Genomic DNA, 21,516 nt, shown 5'->3' with positions numbered 1-21,516 from the left:
CAAGTAGGCAAAAATTGCATCTTTTAGACAAACTGCATGGTGCAGCGGGGAGACTTTGGGGTTCTGTGATTCAGGCTCTTCTTTTTTTATTTTAGAATAAGTTAGTTTTAATGTAATGTGAGTCCTCCATGTCCAGTTGATGTGGTGTGTTACAGCCTGTTAGAAGAATAACATGGATTAACCGTGGGGAACCAAAGTTTTTTTGTTTATGGGTTCCCTTTATATTTTACTTATGGGTTCCTTTTCATTTTGCTATATATATTTGCACTAAAAATTAAAAACCGAATGGGTTCCTGGGAACCCGATGTTTGTTAATAGGTCCGTCCCTGTCTATCACCCATTAAAAGATGAATTATAAATCAACTTTCCCCATATGTCACTTTTGGTCCCTCTAGTTTGGGGTTTTGGTTAATTGCCACCATACTTACACTTTTCACCCTTATTTAACCCATGTAATCCTACCATGTGACAACCCTTCTCCTTTCAACATAAACTTGTGGGAATTTACTAAGCTAGGTATAATTTCAACTTTAGTCCCCATCGTTAGGTATTTTCCACTATTTGCCAAAGCTTTCACTTTTCTTACAAACTTGCTTACATTGTTAGTTTCCCACTAACCATCACCTTCGCGTTCACATAGGCATGTAACCAAAAGGGTTAGTCAAAATCACACAAATAATCCTTATATTTTGGTTTTTGACATTATAGACCCAAACTACAACTTTCATTTAACCTAATCCTATGGTAGCTGGCATCAAGTCATCAAGCTCAATCTTGATTCCATAGTATTAAATCTCGTCCTATCGTACTTAGGATCTTCAAGCCATCTAAAGGTGGGACTATTTTATTGTTTGCAAAAATTGCATCACTTTATTTGTTTTATACTATAATCCTATTTTATCTTTACATTCTTATACACTCATAATATTAAACATCACAAATCTCTATCTCTATACAAGGCACAAGAACCCTTGTAAAATTAATAAACCATAAATTACATCTCTAGTTTTATGTCTATAGGAATATGCATTTTAGCCTTTTGGCTTAATTAAGTTGTGTTTGGCTGTTTTGTTTATAAGACTAGTAAAGCTAACCATTTTTGCTTGAATCAAGCTAAATTAAGCCGAGTCGAGTTGGCACGCTTTTTAATCGAGTCGAGCTTGAGCTCACATATTCAACTCGATTTGTAATTCAAGCTCGAGCTAGCCCTTGCTCAGCTCGATAACAACGCTAGTAAAAGTCAAACTAGCTGTTAAAAAAAAAGAAAACATAAAATAAAGTACAAACCAATAGTTTGTTTGACATGTGACAAGCTATTAAGTTGCAACCTATGTTGGTTTACCATAAAATAATGATTTTCTTTTTTTATTACTTCCAGATGTCATCCAAGTGACCACCCATGAAATGAGTCACTAATGAGAGCATTCTCATCCTCACCCACATATTTAAATTTTAAGAAAATCATATAAGAACTCACTCCATTTCTTGAATTCGCTTTTGTTGTTAAGAAAAAAAAAGTTCAAACACCCACCTTCGAATCTCACCATCTTCTGTGAAACTATCTTAGATCGCCACCCATCTCAGGTACAAGTTCAAGTCCAACCTTACTTTTTTTTTTTTAAATTGTTGTATACATACATGGATATAGAGAGAGATAGAGTGAAAAAAAGGTGTAAGAATAAGATGTAGGAATGTGAGAATAACGAGAGCTTTTAATAAAGTGAAAAGGGTGTGAGAAAAAGATGTAAGGATGCGAGAATAGTAAAAATCTTTGGTTTGTTATACGGTTAAGATAGGTTATGTTTATCCAATAAAGCATTCACGTCTCATTCTTTACTTCTATTTTATAATTTAACCAAAAAAAACATATATTTTAAATTTTCTTCATCATATTTATAACTTAACCATAATAACATATTTTTAAACTTTTTTTTTTATTTCTTAAAAACTCATACGTCCCTTTCTTCATCTTACTCAAAACACTTATTTTATTATTATTTTTCTCTGTCCTGTCACCATCCAAAGAAGATGCCCCTCCAAGTATGGAAACAAAGGAAATGGATGATGGGTCTCCCCACTTATTTAACTTTTTTTAAATTCAACATGTTTTTGTAACATTTAATAAGTTATAAAATAAAATAATTATGTTAAAAAACAAACATTACGTAACTTAAAAAAACATAACCTAAAAAACATAACTTAAAAAAAATACTAGATTGGTAAAAATTAAAAATCCTAAGAATTCCATTTTTAGCGATTTTTTCTTTCATTTTACGTAAAACCGCTTGGGTCTTCTTCCGGATACGAGGATTGGGGTTGACGCGCCACTTGCTTCCCTATTTTCCGTTTCGAGGATTGGGGTTGCGTCTCCGGAGCACATTCTTCAACTTCATCTACTACTGGTTGTGGTTGGGGAGACAATTCTACCGGCGGTGGCGAAGGTTGTGGTTGCGATTAAATTGTGAGTTGAACGGGTTTCGCATTAGCATTTATTGCATGGATTGGATTTGACTCATTTAAGAGAAAGCGTTGGGGGTTTGTTGGAAACCCGAGAAAGCGTTGAGAGAAATTTGCGAGAGAGTTTGGGTTGAAGTGGTTTAAAAAATTGGGTGAAAGATGTGTATTTAAAGGAATATTTTTTTTATAAAAGTAGTTGTTTGAAATTAATAAGGAACTAGATGTACACTCCCGTCGTGTTGCGGCGGGGGCTCAGAAGCGTCGAAAAACCATCAAAATGTTTCAGCATAAGAAAACATGCAGTTAGTTAAGTCTTTTAGATGGTAAATTGAAATCATATTCTTCGAGCAACGTAGGATAAAGATAAGCAGTTTTATTTGGTATATAAAAGCATAATTTAAGTTACCAACCTTAACAATAGTAAATTATTTATTTTTAAGTTTGTAGTGTCCAAACAAAAACGACATGATATCATTTTTTCCTTGAAAGACATATAATGCAGAATATCAATATTGATTTGTGTTTGAATACTACAACACTTGTCCTTTTAATACATGGATGACAAATTTCCATATCTATCCCTTCGTCTTCCCTACACAATACCATCTTGCCAACATGTTAATCTTCTTTATTGCTACTTTGCCAACAAACTCACCTTTTTAAAATTCAATATCAAAAGAAAAAGTGCAAAGTTAACATCTAAGAATTTGCAGTAATCGAAAGTAAGTAAACAGAGTAATCAAATCAATTGCAACTAAAGTAAAAAAAAAACATCAAAACGAACAAAGTAAATCAACTATTCTGGTGGTGTGTCTACATAACAGCAAACTGATCATAAACATTCAGACAAATAAATGAAACTGACATATCTCTAGAATTTGCAATTCAAAAATTTAATTGTGTAAGTCTCAAAATGATGTCATCATAGACTGTATAATAGGGATTCTAAGCAAGCAACGAAACCCTTTCATATCGTCCGAGAAGAAACCGGCCGGCAGCAAACCCTCATGTATGAACAAAAGTACCGGGCCACTATACAGACCCAAAACAAAAGCGCCTATAATGTCGGCGAAGGCGGCCAACTTTATGGCATCTCTGATGATACCATCATCATCATCGACACCGTACAAACCTACCGCCATCCAATCGACGGTCAGAGCTTCCGAAAACAGAAACCCTCTATGCTTCTCTCTATGGAACCCCCTATTTGTTTCTCTCTTTACAAAAAGAGAGTTAGAGTAACTCCCACTCCTCAATGATGAAAGTATCGAATCTGTCACCATAGACGGTCGGAACCGCCGACAAAGAAGATGACGAAAACCCCAAAGGGAACCCATTGTCTGCCTCTCTTCTCAACAAATAATGGTCGCCGACCGTCGACAACAGAACGACAAGCTTTTAGTGCGAGAAGGAGGTAACGGTTTTTAGAAGGAGAAAGTGACGGTCAGATAAAGGTAACAGGCAAATAAATAATCTATATGCCAGCACAAAGTACAATTTGCATAAATAATTCAGAAACCAACCCATAACTTTTATAAACCTCTCAAAAACCATCGTACAACAATGATATGCAAAAGATACAACTACCATTACAAGAATGATTGCTAATGATGTACAAAACTTTAAGCAAGGGGTACAACTATTAACGCAACAATATGTTGCAAAATAATAGTATATAAATTGATTTTTTTAAATAGTCGTTGAACGGCATTTATGGGTGAGGTGGAGGGTCGACACAAACGTCCCCTCCAAGACGTTGAAGACGCCGCTGAACCTAAGGAAATGGTGTTATGGACCGGCGACGAGGCTGGACGGACCAGGGTCGTCCCCACACTGAGTAGCCTTAAAACATCATTACAAAAGTCATGCCTTTGTCTTTAGTTCTTGTTATGCGAACTGGTTGGGTTGATGTATTGTTTTTTCAATAAATGATTGGTGTGTCAATTTGATTAATAAAATTATTTTGAGGTTTATGCTTTTATAATAAAAATATCAATTGGCTTGCTTTCAACCGGTTGGATGCTTGGACCTAAAGGTGTATAAAACTGTTTATAGGAACTAATTCGGTTTATAAACCTAATCGTTTTTTTCATCGTGGGAATAAATCGTTTTATAAACAGGTTCAGTTTACGAATCAATTTTATGGTTAGTAATTTTGAACCTACCTAAATCGATTTGGACGGGGTCTTCAAGCCCCTCCGTTGAATGAAGCGACATGTGACATTCTAGTCAGCATAGGGTTTATGGGGGTAAAGTTCAAAAGAGGTGTAGTGGTATAATGGCACTTGCAATGATTACCTAGTTATTTGTTTTTTATATCTTTTTTCTAGGAAAATACATCAAATAATCAAACTTGTTTTCCAAATCTCCGGTGATGCGTAGAAGTAAACGTTTACTCATCCGGAAACGACGCATACAAATATTTGGGTATGCGTATGTCGGCACTTCGTCAAAGTAATCTTTCATCAAACGAGCGTTCGCCGCAATTTGGTCTCGTTCCATATATTCTCTTTGCAAAATCCGACGTGGAGGCCGACTAACATGTTTCATACACCTCGCTGTGAGCTGACACGCACTCGTAATCGCCTGTTGCTCGACCTCCTCGTCGACCGTGTCACCGTCATCAGCTAAAAACTCTCTGTACTAATAATTTGCAACGGATGAGGATGATGTGCGGAAATCCATTTTTATGTATCTGGTGTAGGTATGTGTTTGTTTTTATGAGAGATGTGTGCGAGGTGTGAGTATGGGTTTATATGTCTTAGCATTTGCTGAACCCAACCGGATGGTGCACGGGCCGACCCGCGTCCTCTTCCTCCTCGACCGGACCGACCCCTACCCTCCCCCGTCCCCGTGAAGAATACTGATGTTGATACGGGTTTGGGTTCGGGTTGGGGTGGCTGTTCTGCGGCTGCTATGAAGATGATGAAGACATCTGATTCGGTTGTTGGGTGACGAGAACAGAAGAAGCCGCTGACTGCCGAGCGTCCATCCGAATAACTTCATCTTGTAACATCGTGCGAGCCGTGTCCCAGTCAGCGTTGTTTTGATGAATAAGCGAGGCCGTGGTATCATATTCTTGTGGGATTCCACGAACCAGTTGAAGGACGAGCCGAGATTCGGTGATAGGTTGATCCACATCTTCGAGTTGGTTGGCAAGATCACTAAGGCGCTGACAATAGTCATCAATGGACGAACAGTGTGCAAGGGTGAGGTTGCAAAACTGAGTTTCCAAGGCGGCTGCACGTGCCTTCTTGTTGCTAAGAAAAGTCTTTTCAAGCTTAAGCCATGCAGCCCTAGCCGTAGAGACTTGTCCCAGCAAACGGGGAAGAAGGTTGTCGGACACGGTGCTCAGAATCCGTTGAAGAACTAGAGCATCGAGTTCGACCCAGATAGGGTATTCGGGTTCAGTATCTTTGGGTAGGTCTGTGCCATCGATGTGAGCCAGCACCTTGTATGCAGTAGCGTGTAAACGGAATAGTTTTACCCAGGAGGTGTAGGTGACGGTTTTGCCATCCAGGGTGCGTATTTTGGATTGAATATTGGTTACCGAATACGCGGGGTGAAGGGTTGCAGGTTTTGCGGCCGTAGCCGAGGATTCAGGATGTTCGATATCTCCTGGCATGATCGGAATCAGAGTCGAACAGGAGAGGGATGAGGACGGCGACGGCGATTAGGGTTACAGAGCCGTAGCTCTGATACCATAAAAGTGGTCTAGGGTATTATTGATTTGATGATCTTAACAATACAATACAATCCCATTATATAGGGAATGAATACAGAATAATTATGGAAATAAACTCTATACAAATCAAGTCTAAATATACGATAATGCTAAGATAACGGTAAGTCTCATACTGTTGGGATTGATTGTGAGGACACATTTAGTCCGGTTGTTAAACCGGCTACTATACGTACGGTTTTATCGTTGGCCGTTTCGCGTTCTTGGCCAATCCATCAATTGGATGTCAAGAATGCTTTTCTACATGGGCATTTGCAGGAGACGGTATTTATGCATCAGCCCCCGGGTTTTGTGGACAGATGGTGCCCGAACTTTGTGTGTCGAATTAAGAAGTCTTTATACAGTTTGAAACAGGCCCCTCGAGCTTGGTACACTCGTTTTGCTACTTAAATTCTATCTCTTTCGTTCAACTATTTATGGAGGTCACATCTCCGACGAATTTTATGAATGTTATATTAGGGATGAATATTTGGTACCAGGTACCGGTACCGAACCGGAACCAAACCATACCAGGTATATTCGGTACCGGTACTGACTCCCATTTTCCCCATTTTTCAATACCAATACGGTACTGGTATTTTACGGGTATAACACAGGTAAGTACCGGTACCGGTACCACTTTTCCCCATTTTTGGTACCGGTACTTTCGGTACCGAACGGGTACCGTGCTCATCCATATGCTATATGTTAAGAAGTTATAAAAGAAAAAAAAATAACAAACCAGCTAATGTCACATCATTTGATGCAACATGTTAAAAAAGTTGATGTTAATAAATAACTAGTGTGATTCCCTTCGCGTTACGCGGCGGAAATTCGGTAGATATCGGTTTAGTTCGTTACGGTACTGACATTCAATATAGGAACCAAAAAAAGTTATGTCATCTTTTACATTAATAGAAAACCCTTAAAATGAACATCGGTTTCAGCTTCGATAGTAGCGATACAGATACTAATGTTCAGTAAGAATCAGTTAAGTTCGTTACAGTACCGACGCTCATAGCCTACGACACCAAAAAGAACTCTATATTGAATGCAAACCTGCGTATTCAATCGAAATACACATGCATATTCAATTTTTTTAGCTTAAAAAGTTATTAAACGCAAGCTATTACAAAAAATCAAATTCAATAATATATCAAATAAACACAAATACCTAAAAATTATTACTTAATGTTCATCATACTTCTAAACTAACATATAAAATTATAATTATTATTAGTAAATTAATTACCTAAGTAATGAGTGTATATAATCTTTTGATGGTTAGTTAAAATTGAAAACCGTAATCATATTATGTATCAATAATATCAGTAGTATTACCTAACTAATTACTAATCACATTATGTATTAGTATTTTTTTTTTTTGAAATGTCATCTTTCTTATGTTATACCATTACACTCTCTAAATTAGAGAGACCTGTTGCTCCATGCGAGCCAGACTATGTTGATTTTTTAGATTTTTTTTTTTGGATTTCTTATAATTTTTTTAGCTAGGATTTTTTAGAACATTTTTGATTTATTAGAATTTTTTGGATTTTTTCGAATTTTTTGAACTTTTTAGTTTTTTTTAATTTTCTAGAATATTTTGATTTTTTAGATTTTTTTTTATTTTTTACAATTTTTTGATTTTTTAGATTTTTTTTGATTTTTGATTTTTGATTATTATTTTTAAACAAAAAACGACGGGAGAGTACTATGGCGGCGATTGGTGAAGCCGCAGTTGTGAATAGATATCTACGAGTAGTAAATAATTTAGTGATTTTGTCTCATACCGATCCTGACTCGCTTGGGTTTTATCTCATACCCATCCTGACATACTCTTTATTTTTATCCACCACTTCATAACCCATCCTTACCTAGTGACTAATTTTGTTTGGCCCATCTTAACCTATCTTAAAATTAAACATACCTGTATCAACCCAAAATGGAATGGATGAACTTGTTTTGCCATGTCTAGTTCTCTTTCAATAAACTGACAATATCACAGATCTATATTCATTTTTATGGTTTCCGATTTTTTTTTTCATTTTACCCACTCTGTCTGCGACACTAAATGAATATCGGTACAACTACCATGACTCTGAACCGATTGTGATCGATGTAAAACATATGTTAATTTCTATACCGAGTGCGTATATCATACTGGTACTGTAATAAACCAAATCGATATTTATCCAATAAAAATCAATTAAGTAATAAAACAATCAAAATTATAAAATCTTTGATTTGCTTTTAATATGTATAATAATATTATAAAATATTTTGATTACTATTGTTTCTTTTAGTATCCATACTATATAATAAAAGAAACCACTTTTGGGACACTTGTCATCATATTAGAGCATCTCTTATAGATAATTATTATTTTAATTTAATATTTTCTAATTAATTATAGATAATCCTTCTATTAAATATTATTTAGTTTAATATCTTATGGATAATTATTATTTAGTTTAATCTTCTTCTAATTTATAATATTATTTAGAGTAAATTACGACTTTGGCCCATGTGGTTATATCACTTTTACCCTTTTAGCTTAAAAAAGAATTTTTTTAACATCCGAGCCCCCAACGTATTCTTTTCTAACCCTTTTGACCCCTAACACTAACCTCATCCATTAAATGTTATTTTTAACATCTAAGCCCCCAACGTCTTCTTTTTAAACCCTTTTGGCCCCTGAAACTAACCTCATCCATTAAATGTTAGGGGCCAAGAGGGTTAGAAAAAAAGACGTTAGGGGCCAAAAAGGTTAGAAAAAAAAAGACGGGGGTTTAGATGTTAAAAAATTATTGTTTGGGCTAGACGTTAGGGGTCAAACAGGTTTTACGAAACTTAATATAAAATTAACTGATATACAAGAAGTTTTTAAGATATAACTTTTTATTATTTGATTTATAAAATTAGATTTATTCAATTCGTACAATACACGGGGTTTTTTAAGGATATAAAATTTTTTATTATTTAGTACATAAAATTACATTTGTTCAAACCGTGTAATATGCATATTTTTAAAGATGTACTTTTTTTATTATTTGGTATATAAAACTATATTTATTCAACCTGTGTAATAAATGAGGTCTTTAAAGATGTATTATTCTTATTATTTGGTAAACAGTATTACATTTATTCAACTCGTGCAATACACGTGTTTTAAAGATATAACTTTTTTATTTGGTATATAAAATTACATTTATTCAACCCGTACAATATTGTTCTTATAGATATAATTTTTTATTATTTAATATATAAAATTATATTTATTCAACCCGTGCAATAAAGAAGGTTTTTAAAGATATACTGTTTTATTATTTAGTATATAAAATTTATTTATTCAACCCGTGTAATACACGGGGTTATAACCTAGTGTATAATATAATGGAATGGAATGTCTTGGCATATTATTAGTGTATTATTAAACTTTTTAGATGTATTGGATATGATATAGAATTTTTTTTTTCGATGTTAATAGATAATGTAATGTCTATGAGTCAAATCATAATGTATTCTTAAACTTTTAAGATGTATCAGATTTGATATATAATTGTTTTTTTTTTAACCTTTTTTATCAACTAAAAAGTTAGTAAGTGTGATTTTTAATTAAAAAAAAGTTAAGTGTTCATTATACAAACAAAGTTAAGAGCTCACTACCAGCACTAATACTTTTTATATCAACTAAAAAGTTGGTGAGTGTAACTCTCAGTGTTACACTTTTAATTAAAAAAAGTTAAAAGAGTTAATTATACAAAGTTAAGAGTTCAGTATCTCGATCAAAAAAATCGCTAAAGTTGGGTACTAGTACCGGTAAGGTACGGTATTTGAAGGTAAAAATCGGTAAAATACCGGCACTGTACTGAACCGAAAGTACCGATCCCTAAAACATAAAGGTGGGTACCGAAAATGATCCGGTACAATAAATTCAGTACTGGTGTATAGTACGCTATTTGAAGGTCAAAATAGGTAAAATACCTGTACCGTATCGAACCGAACCGAAACTACCAATCTCTAAATGCCAAAAGGTGGATACCGAAAATGATTCGGTATGGTAGGAAAATTTAATACCAGTACAAGTTCAGTTTCAAAATTTGGTGTGAATTATTCGTGAATGTCGGGAGGTCTAGCATACGTTGTCTTAACCGCATCCGCGCTAGAGAGTCCCGTCGCATAATAAATCTCCAATTTAAACCCCTCAATGAGAAACCCCTATCACCCAGACTCGAACTTGAGACCTGGAGGAGAAAACTCACCCGGCCCACCATAGATGGATCTTAAATACCCATGACCGCCACTAGAGCACTAGTAATGGTTCATACTAATCATCATCATCATACTCAGTATATCCCACCAATAGCAAAGCTAAGGTAGAGTCTGAGAAGGATGAGATGTAGACAATCTTACCTCTACCCCCTAGAAATAGAGAGACTGTTTCTAATGAGACCCCCGACTTTATATAATAGTTCCTAATAAAAATAACCAAATATCGTAACAAGGGTAGGAGATGTCAATCCTCAACTTTAAAAGGTCCGAATCTTCATGAAAAACCATCATAGGGGCCATTATGTAAAACATTTCCCCATATGAAAAGTGTGTCTGAACATCATCATATCAACTTCGTTTCCATTTTCATACCACTCTACGATCAACACGTTTTCTCCGGCGTACTTTCCGATCACATTTTCCGACGATCATCCACTTCACCTTCCTCCGCCGTTCACCTTTCTCCGACGATAGTATACATTCGCATGCACTTCTTCTAGAACCTTCATTTCATCATAACTGTTACTTTTGTAGTTTTATTCACATGTTATTAGTAATATTTTATCTGCTTCTTGCGTATTGAAATGGAATCTAATGTTCATATATTGTTATTGTTATTTGTTAAGTAACAGATTAGTTGAAGTTTATTTTCAGCTGATGTGTTTGATTACTGTTAGTGTAAAATGTTTTTGTTGTTGCTGTTTTTGCGTGATTAATGTTACGATCTAGGGTTACGTAGAGTTGTATGAGTATGTTATTTGAGTGTTTTGTGTTTGATATTTTGTTGTTAAGTAGAGGGTGAGGTGTTGTGCTGGTGGTGATTGTGTTTGTACTGCATTTGGGGGAAAAATTAGGGTTAGTTTATGATTTTAGTGTGTTAGAAGTGACAGTTCGTGAATATGATGTTTCCGTTGTTTATCGGTCCTAGACGTGTGGATTTCAGCTGGAATAATGCACCGGAGGGGTTGTAGCCTTGTAGGCTAGTGGTATCGAGGCGTGATGGAAAGGTGTTGTTTGTTATGAGGTTGAGGGTACGGGTCTCATGGTCGACAGTGGTGTATATTTAGGAGTAGGATTAGTGGTTGTGTGATATCGAGCCGGGGTTTCACTGGAAGTAGCCTCTCTATTCCTACGGGGTAGAGGTAAGGTTGTCTACATCTTACCCTCCTCAGACCCTACCTTTGCTTTGCTATTGGTGGGATTTACTGAGTATGATGACGATGATGATGATTAGTGGTTGTGTGAGTTAGTTGTTCTAAAAGATGTTGAAATAATGCTTTTAGAGTTTAATTAATGTAGGGCTTGGTTGATACCTTATTTAGGGTACAAATGATCCGAGCTAAACCCGAAACCCTAGCTTGATTTGATAGTTTGTTTGATGATGACTTTAGGAAGACTTGGGGTTGATACCTTATGTCTTGTATAGTTTGATTTTCTAAGTTTTCTTGTATTGGAGATTAGCCCCTCTCAAATCGGGCCAACTATCTTAATAATCAATAAATCAGCCCTTTATTTTCCGGTATCTATCACACGCTAACACAGTTATGAAAACTTAATGGCTTTTCAGAAATTGTAAAAAGATGGAGATGGCTGATTCATGCTGGGATTATGGCTTTGTTGAAGTGGATACTGGATTGGTTAATACGCAACCAAAGTCAGTTGTGATAATAGATGACGAAGACTGTGAAGGAAGTTCGGGCACCACTTCAGCAGTTGATCAGTCAACCCCTTGTTCCACGTCATCGGAACGTGGACCTCCCATTTGTCGCCAGTTTTGGCAAGCTGGAAACTATGATGATAATTTGGCTCCTGCGTCTAAAACTCATGGTAATTTATCATCAGAATCTTTATACTAATGTGTTGGATTGTATGTTTTGTTCCATTCTGTATCAAGTTCTAATTACTGATTATGTAATCAACAGTGGGCTCAAGTTATCTACATATACACCCTAAGTTTCTTCATTCCAATGCTACTTCACACAAATGGGCCTTTGGTGGTATGTTGATCTTGTACATTGTCATTGCGGTAAAATGATATAATAAGCTGTAATTTTGTATATTCTTAAAAGTCTATTTGTCTTCTTGTATTTGCAGCCATTGCTGAGCTTCTTGATAATGCTGTGGATGAGGTAGTCATGTTAAAATTTCATGTTGATTTTGTTTAGCAGTATTTTTTTTAGTTCTCTCTCGCCACCAACAATCTTCTTGTTGTTACATTTATTCTTTATGATAACTTACATAAAGTATTTCTTAATTTTTTTTTTTTTTTTTTTTTGCATTATTACATGAAACATTAAAGTACATAAAGTTAACATATTTTTTAAATTACTTGTACCTGTGTCTTGAAAGGAACTATTATATTATGAGCCAGTTGTATAACAACAAGAAGGTATTACACTAAGATAGTAAGATGATATCCTAATTTAAAAGTTTGAATAGGAGTAAATTGCCATTTTAGTCCCTGAGTTTTGTCCAAATTTGCCATTTTAGTCCAAATATTTTTTTTTTGCCTCCGGGTCCCTGACTTTTCCCTTTTGTTGCCATTTTGATCACATACACTAACTCCATCCAAAAACTCCATCTTTAACCAGGGGTATTTTGGGGATTTTCATTTTAAATGTTCTCAATTGCCATTTTGATCCAATTCCAAAAAATCAAAAAAATTCCAAAAAATCAAAAAAATTCCAAAAGGAAGCAGAATGATATAGTCATTCAAGTGTTCATGTATTCTTTTATAATTATACAAACTATAAATATGCTATGTCGGTTAGCCACACGATTTTACTCCTTTAACCTTTAACTTTGCTAATTTATTTTTTTAGTCCTTCTACTGTAAATTTCCTAATCTACATGTTTCGTCCCTCACTCCCTCTATAACTTTACCAATATATATATGTTTAGTCCATCACTTTTATTCCTTTTATACATTTCGCCTTTTAATGGTTTTTTCTCGCTGACGTGATGAACCAAACCGACTCAAACCGAACAATATCGTTACCGGTATTGGTATTATCAGAACTGTTTTTTTTTGCTTTACTATTTTGTCTTTTAGTGTTTTTCTTCCGATACGTACATTGACGTTTCGATGTTCTTTTCCCCGTGGTTTTACATTGTTGCTATACCGAGTTTCGTACTGATAATCAAACTCACGCCGCAACACGCGGGATAAAAGTACTAGTTATAATTAATTATGTGAAGCAAAGTTATATGATATCCACTCATTAATATATCATATGGAATATGAACATTTCATATGATTGGGAAACATGCCATCAATCCTCATGTCAGTTTTTCTTTATACGTTGACCGTTGCGTAGATACGAAATGGGGCCACATATGTAATGATAGATAAGATCTCAACCCCAAGGAATGGAAGTCCTGCATTATTGATTCAAGGTATCCAAATTTTTACGCTTTCCTATTTTAATTACAAATCTTGCAAAATTATATATATATATACACACACACACACACACATGACATTTTGCTTGGATGATTTGAACTAGATGATGGAAGTGGTATGGACCCAGAAGCGATGCGGAAATGTATGAGTTTTGGCTTTTCAGATAAGTCAGAATCTGCAATCGGAAAGTGTATGAACGTGTTCTTCTTATTGTGTGAAAGTGATCATTATAAATATTCTTCATTTTAAGTTTTCAACTGGTTGACTTGTTGACCTTTAGATGGGAATGGATTTAAAACTAGTTCAATGAGGCTCGGGGCAGATGCTCTAGTTTTCACACGTACCTTAGTTGACGGGTATGCTCTACATACGTGCTTTTTCCGTGGTCTATTACATCGCAATTACGATATACACATGTTTAAAAAAAACACGGGAAGTATTTACAAGAGAAATGCTGAAATTTGACTTTCCGGAAGTCAACCCAAAAGGGGTAATTTGTATTTTACCATTTTTAACTTTGTTTTTCTTGTTGATAGGACTCTCACACAAAGCATTGGCCTTTTGTCATATACATTCTTGACTCGATCAGGCTATGATAGAATAGTGGTTCCAACGGTGAGAAGTTTGCCTTTTTTTAATTAGAGTAAATTACGTTTTTGGCCCCTGTGGTTATATCACTTTTACTATATTAGCTCAAAATAAGAATTTTTAACATAATTGCCCCCATGGTCTCTATAACTAACCATTTTGGCCCCTAAGTCTAGAGATCATGGGAGCCAAAATGGTTAGTTATAGAGACCATGGGGGCCAAAATGGTTAGACTTAGGGGCTAAAATGGTTAGTTATAGAGACCATGGGGGCAGATATGCTAAAAAATCTTATTTTGGGCTAATATAGTAAAAGTGATATAACCACAGGGGCCAAAAATGTAATTTACTCTTTTAATTAAATATCTGATTTCATCTGCCAACACATTTAGCCATACATTTATATGGTTCTTAGTTATATTAGTTTTTATGTAAACTGTAGGTGCACTACAAGTTCAATTTTATAACAGGCGCTTTTGAGTCGCTACAAACAAAAAGTGACAGACGCTCTGATGTAAACTTATCCGTGCTGCTGCATTGGTCTCCATATACAGCAGAAGCAGAACTGCTAAAACAAGTATGTTGATAGACCCGTTCACATCTTATTCAAATTAGTCTTTATTCTATAAACTGGTCTGTAGTTACAGAAAACAATATTTTGTCCATAATAACTAAAAGAGTAAACTTCCGTTTTGCTCCCTGTGGTTTGGTCACTTTAACGGTTTTGCCCCAAACCTTTCAAAATAGCCATTTTACTCCCTGATCTATGAAGCTTATCTCTATTTCACTCACCGCCCCTAACGCCATCCAATTCAACTGTTAAATACATGGGATGGGAAAAGACTAAAATGCCCCTCATGTGAGGGGCATGTGACCAGGATTTAACAGTTGAATTGGATGGCATTAGGGACGGGGAGTGAAATAGAGATAAGCTTCATAGATCAGGGAGTAAAATGGCTATTTTGAAAGATTTGGGGCAAAACCGTTAAAGTGACCAAACCACAGGGAGCAAAACGGAAGTTTACTCTAACTAAAATCTTCTTAGTTCATTTTGAATCATTTTTACATAATAGTTCCATGATACTTGATTTGATATTACTTTTGTGGAATGTAACAAGCATATATGATTTATGTAGTTTGATGATATTGGTGAGCACGGGACGAAAATCATCATTTACAATTTATGGCTCAACGATGATGGTAACATGGAGCTTGATTTTGAGTCTGACATTGAGGTTTCTAACTCTTTCGTTTTGTATATTTTTGTGGCTATTTATATCTACCTTGTGATTCCCATGACTCAAAACCGCACTTTGATGCAGGATATTCGTCTTGCATTGGTTGAAAAAACTAGAGCAAAAGACGGTTCTAAACAGGCAATTACCGATAACCACCTTGCTAATCGCCTTCAGTATTCTCTTCGTGTGAGTTTACATTCTACAGTTCTATTTGTAGTTTTGTACCCACATGTTATATGCTATATTATATGTTAGAAAAAGCATCGGGTTGGGTCAAAATGGGTCATTTTAAGTACAATATGTATCGGGTTGACCTAAACACTTAATTAGTATGAGTTCCGATCAAAATAAATAATTTTAAGAAGTATAAAGAACTAGTCTAACTACTTATATAAGTGGTTATATTTAGATAAATATTAAACATATATGGAACTTTCTAACTACTTATATAAATATAACTAATTGGAACCTTCCAATGGAATTTATCGTAATTAATCACTAATTTATATAAAAATTTACTTTATGTTCGATTATGTATAGTAAATTATGTTCATTTATGTTGATTTGTGTTGTTTACTGTTTGTTAAATTATGTTCGTTTAAGTTTGTATGTTTATGTCCATTTACGTCCGTGAACTGTTCATTTAGGTTTTAAACGAACGAGCATAAACGAACACAACATGCCCATTTTCTTAATAAACGAACATGAACAAAAAAATGTGTTCGATTACATGTTTGTTTTCGTTCGGTTCATTTATAGGCCTAATAACACATAACCAAACAAATGTGTTCGGTTACATGTTCATGTTGAAGATTTTCTTTAAATTCTTGTTTCAGGCATACTTATCAATCTTGTATGTTAAACTCCCGGCAACCTTCAGCATCGTGCTGCGTGGAAATTATGTTCTATATCATAACACTGCAAGAGATTTGATGCATCCTGAGTTTATCTTGTATAAACCTCATAAGGGTGGTGGATCAAAAGAGGTAATTATTATTATCTTTTTGTTAATTTACATAATAGTGGTGGCCCATATTGATTTACACAGTCACGCTTAACTATTAAATTATTTTAATGATATACATAATTAGTCTCTCATGTGTGAAAAGACTAAAATACCCTTGATTTTGGCAGAAGAAATAGAAGGTGTTAGACACCCATCTTAAGTGAAACGAAAATGAAACCACAATGACCAAAAAAGTCAAGTTAGAAGTTAGAACTGTTGAATTAAAATGGTTATTTTGGCCAAATTATAGGGACTAAAATCGTAATTTACTCTTATTATGATCATTATATTTATTTTTTACAAATATTATATTATATATTATATAATTAGCAAGATTAACTTCCTCAGGGATCAGTGATTACAACAATCGGGTTCCTTAAGGAGGCCCCACATGTGAAAGTTCATGGCTTTAACATCTACCACAAGAGTCGTCTGATACTGGTGATTTCTATTCTTCATTTTTCATATCTTTGTTTTGTAAAATGGAAATATAACAATTGCATATGGTTGACATTTCTGTCCAGCCGTATTTACCAGTCGTCTGTGCTAGCAACGGCAAAGGACAAGGCGTTGTCGGTAAGTTTTGAGTGTTTTAGTTGATAATTACAGAAACATATTCTTCTAGATTTGTACGGTTCGGTTTTGACTGTTTGGCCATTTAACAGTCCGACCCACGTTTTCGAACTTGGAAGCAGCCGTTTAACCTTTTATTTATTTATTTTTAGTTTTTTTGAATATGCATTTAAGCTGTAAATTGTATTATATTCATGAAACATCTTTATTATTTTAAAATTTTAATACAAAATAAAGAGTTTGAAAAACAAACTAGAAATTATATATGTATTCTGAACAAATGGATGAATAGTAGGCATTTTGTCTTGTAGTCTATTTCATCTTTTAGGGGCTGTTTGGCAACATCTGAATGGTTAAGTGCTGAACCAGTAAGAGGTCTGAACCAGTAAGTGCAGAACCAGTTAGAAGTCTGAACCATTAAGAGCTTGTATAATGCTTAACCGTTCAGAGGCAAATGTCTGACCAATTCAGATTAGAGGTCTTAACCATTCAGACTCTGTATAAGCCATTTAGAGGCAAATGTCTGAATCATTCAGACATTTGCTCATGAAACAAACAGTCTAAACCATTAAGTACTGAACCAGTAAGAGGTCTGAACCATTAAAAGCCTCATTAAGAGGTAAACAAACAGCCCCTTAGTGTATTCGGTTGTCAATTAGTAATTTTCATTTACCCCCCTTTACTTTCTTCCGTCTATTTTTCTTTTCTTTTCTTTTTCTTTCACTAGTTTAAATCACACCCCCTTTACTCCTTTGTCATTTAGTTAATTTTTGTTTACAACCCCTGTACTTTTACTCCTTAGTAATTTAGTGAATTTTCATTTACATCCGTGTACTTTACTCGGTCTATTTCACTTTCATAACCGAACACCCCCGCCATTATTCAACTTCGTCTACATTTTACATCATGTGAGTCACTTGGTGTTAGAAATTTATTTGTTTGTTTTACGTTTTTCCTGATTTGGTTGTCGTTCAGTTAGCACAGTTTTACGCCCCTTGACCCGCAACGCGGGGGGCATAAGACTAGTTAATACAAAACTGAACTAACAACCCGCTAAAACCGGCCGGTTCGGTTTTCTTTGCACAAAAAGCAGTCTGGCCTAAATTATCATCAAAACCAGACCTTGAACACCCTAACCTGTTTAGTTACCTTTGTGGCATTTCATTGTTTAGGAGTGCTTGAAGCAAATTTTATGCAGCCTACACACAGTAAACAAGATTTCGAAAAAACTAATCTTTTTCAAAAACTTGTAACCCGATTGAAGGATATGGCAATTGAATACTGGTGAGTTATTTGTTTCATGCCACATATACAATATAAAATGAGCTCAGAATTATAATTTATAAGCCATTTTTTTTACTGTATGTTGGCAGGGATACTCATTGTGAACTCCTTGGTTATACGGTCCCTAAAAAAGTTCGACCTTCAGTTGCTTCTGGCAGTTGCCCTAAACAACAGGGTAAGAAGTCCATTTCATAATTACTTTTTGCACCTTTTGACGTTACCATTCTAACTTTTTAATAAAAATAGTGGGTTACCACCCGCGCTCCGCAGCGGGTTCGAAACGTAGATAAAAATAAGCAAATCGCGAGAGTTAAAGTTGTTTGGTGTTTAAGTTAAGGGGCTAAACATGTCATTATTAAAGTTGAGGGGCTAAAGTTGTTTTAGTTAAGGGGGTAAACATGTCATTATTAAAGTTGAGGGGCTAAAGGTGTTTGATGTTGACAAAATAGCTTATTTATATTTATAGTATGTATAATTTATATGGTTCAGTTTTTTTTTTGTTTTTTTGTAAATTCACATAGAAATGAAAGTATAAAATAAACACATCGTAATGGCATGTTTGAATAAATATGGAACATCTTATATTATTAATAAAGGTATAAAAGAGAAACAAAATTATATTTTTTTTCTATAAAAACCTAAAAAGACAATTAGAAACTTAATTTCTATGCAAATGGTAATATAGAAGGTGTCAATAATAAGTTTATTTTTTTTCCACAGACTTTCATTTTTTCTTTATTATAAATCGAGTCCTTCAACTTAGCTAGAAATTATATCATCTTTAATGGATTTAATAATGACAAAATAATTTTCAAAAAATAATTGTTAACAAATTATTGGATTTATTCAGACAAAAAAAATTAAGTCTATGGGCCAATGTGAAATTTACCCAATTAATTTTGGCAAAATTCAGAAAACCCCCTATGTTTGTGCAGATAATTTCTGCTCATTCGGTTTTTTTTTTTTTTTTTTTTTTTTTTGGGAAATTTATCATAGTAATCTTTTTTATATTAGTTGGGTTCAGTCACATTTTTACTATGTTTATAATAGTTTTATTTTTGTTAATTCAGGATCAAATTTGAAGAGGAAAACGCCTGATCCACCAGAGGGTTCCCCGTCGATAACGACCAGTGCGGCAGATATGGTAATATTGTCTCTTAAATCAATAAAAATATACATAATTTTTGGAAAATATACTTAGTTCAGAGAAATATATAATGCACAGGATCCAAAAAAGGCAAACCTGATGCAAGAAAACAAGAAGCTTAAACAGCAGTGAGTATCCCCTTATACCTTGAGGCTGTTTATGAACATGATTTTTATTTTTAATTTATTTGATAACGCGATTCTAGTATAGTTAGTTGATGGTGTCATATGTTTTTTTTTTTGTTTCAGATGCTCGGATCTCGAGATGAGTGAGAAGGAACTTAGTCTTAAGGTACTTAAACGATGCTAGTTCATTTTAGTAGTTACAAAACCGGAATACTTCTAGGGGTGTCAAATTGGGTGAGTTAAGTAAAATCAGTATGTAGATTCCTTGGTTGATTAATGTTGAATGGCAGGCGACGAACCTTCAAACCGTGTTAGAAGAGGCTGAAAAAGAATATGCATCTTTGTTGACGGAATTGCAGCGTTTGGAGAGTGTGAAAGTGTGGGAAAGGGGTGTGAAGGTGTAAATGCTTAATTATAGAAGTTGTATATGATGACAAGTTGAAGCTGTTTGGGGTCTAACTAAAACCCTTGATAGGAAGATTAGAGCTACATAGTATATCACTAGAAACTAATGAAGACAACACAGATGCTAGTGTGTTTGGATCATAACTTGAAAGGGGATTTTGTAAATATTTTGCTAAGGCATGTTATTGAATTCCTTTGATGAAATGTAGGCCAGCCAATCATGTCCAAATTTGCAACCCCAACACTATATTTTATTTCCATTTATAGAATATATAGTTAGGCATATGTATGTATTACAATCATACGCTCCCTGCGGTGGGCACATATATGTGGGCCCTCGGGGGAGGGGGGCAAAAATGAAATTGTACTAATTTTAACGTTATTTTACTAATATCGTGAAGATAACGTTAAAAGCGGCGAGCGGTTAACCATGCATCATGTGGTAGCGTTGATAGCCGAAAGACAAAAGGGTACATGCATTAATCGACCTTTGTCTCGTTTGTTGAGTGTTATGTGCCTTATGTCCAAGGCTTGATGCAAAACTACTATCAAGTCGGGGGTCTCACCAGAAGCAGTCTTTCTATTGCTACGGGGTAGAGGTAAGGTTGTCAACATCTTACCCTTCTCAGACTCTACCTTAGCTTTGCTATTGGTGGGATTTACTGAGTATGATGATGATGATGATATGTATTACAATCATGAGGAATCTTTTCTCATTCTAAAGCTTTTTTGATGTAGCGCGTGATACGGAAACGAAGATCAAACACGTTGATTCAAAGAATACCCGTGTGTTCTTCCCCAACCCCCAAGATTCCACCCAAAAGGCACGGAATTTGAATTGAAAAATCAATTATTTTATAAAACTCAAAAACTATCCCCCAATACAAATTACATGAGAACTTATATAGAGTTTTTATGATCAACTCAATGGACATAAATTAAAACAAAACTTAATGAACACTAAATGCGGATTTATTTCATTACATGATTGAGTTGACACTTGATATTCCCGCATCATTCTCCCCACCTTTGAAAAAACTTGACCTCGAGTTTTGTCCCAGGCTAAAGCCACCTGGATCGAAAGGAGCATCAATCCGATTCTTTTCGATTATTATCAAGACCCGCCCAAGTAGTTCTACTTCACGGGTTATCTCATTTGACTCTGAACCTGTACCACTTGGGTCGAACGGAGCATAGGACCATTTCTTGTTCACTATTGTCTTGACCCTCTCAATTAATATAGTTCCAACCTCCACAATCTGGCCATCAACCAAATTTTCAAATAGAACCTCGTA

At 34.8% G+C, this 21,516-nt stretch overlaps 1 protein-coding gene across 2 annotated transcripts; it reads left to right on the top strand.

Annotated features, from left to right (window-relative positions):
• The first annotated feature begins 1,445 nt into the window (after positions 1-1,445).
• LOC110912367 (protein MICRORCHIDIA 6) lies at positions 1,446-20,450 on the top strand. Of its 2 annotated transcripts, none has more exons than XM_022157075.2 (20): positions 1,446-1,584; positions 12,021-12,280; positions 12,376-12,450; positions 12,548-12,582; positions 13,771-13,849; positions 13,960-14,046; positions 14,137-14,212; positions 14,393-14,471; positions 14,886-15,020; positions 15,580-15,678; positions 15,766-15,867; positions 16,518-16,667; positions 17,036-17,128; positions 17,212-17,263; positions 18,433-18,544; positions 18,634-18,719; positions 19,615-19,688; positions 19,770-19,819; positions 19,940-19,982; positions 20,107-20,450. In XM_022157075.2, the coding sequence occupies exons 2-20, from the start codon at positions 12,034-12,036 to the stop codon at positions 20,218-20,220; spliced, it is 1,788 nt and encodes a 595-aa protein (XP_022012767.1). In that variant the 5' UTR covers positions 1,446-1,584; positions 12,021-12,033; the 3' UTR covers positions 20,221-20,450. The 2 variants fall into 2 exon arrangements, with proteins under 2 accessions (XP_022012767.1, XP_022012762.1); XM_022157070.2 differs by lacking the exon at positions 1,446-1,584 and adding an exon at positions 10,780-10,926.
• Positions 20,451-21,516: the final 1,066 nt, after the last annotated feature.

Source organism: Helianthus annuus, chromosome 2 (genome assembly GCF_002127325.2).
Source record: "Helianthus annuus cultivar XRQ/B chromosome 2, HanXRQr2.0-SUNRISE, whole genome shotgun sequence".
NCBI lineage: Eukaryota > Viridiplantae > Streptophyta > Magnoliopsida > Asterales > Asteraceae > Helianthus > Helianthus annuus.
Note: the sequence above shows the minus strand (reverse complement) of the source record. Positions and strands in the feature narration are given on the sequence as shown.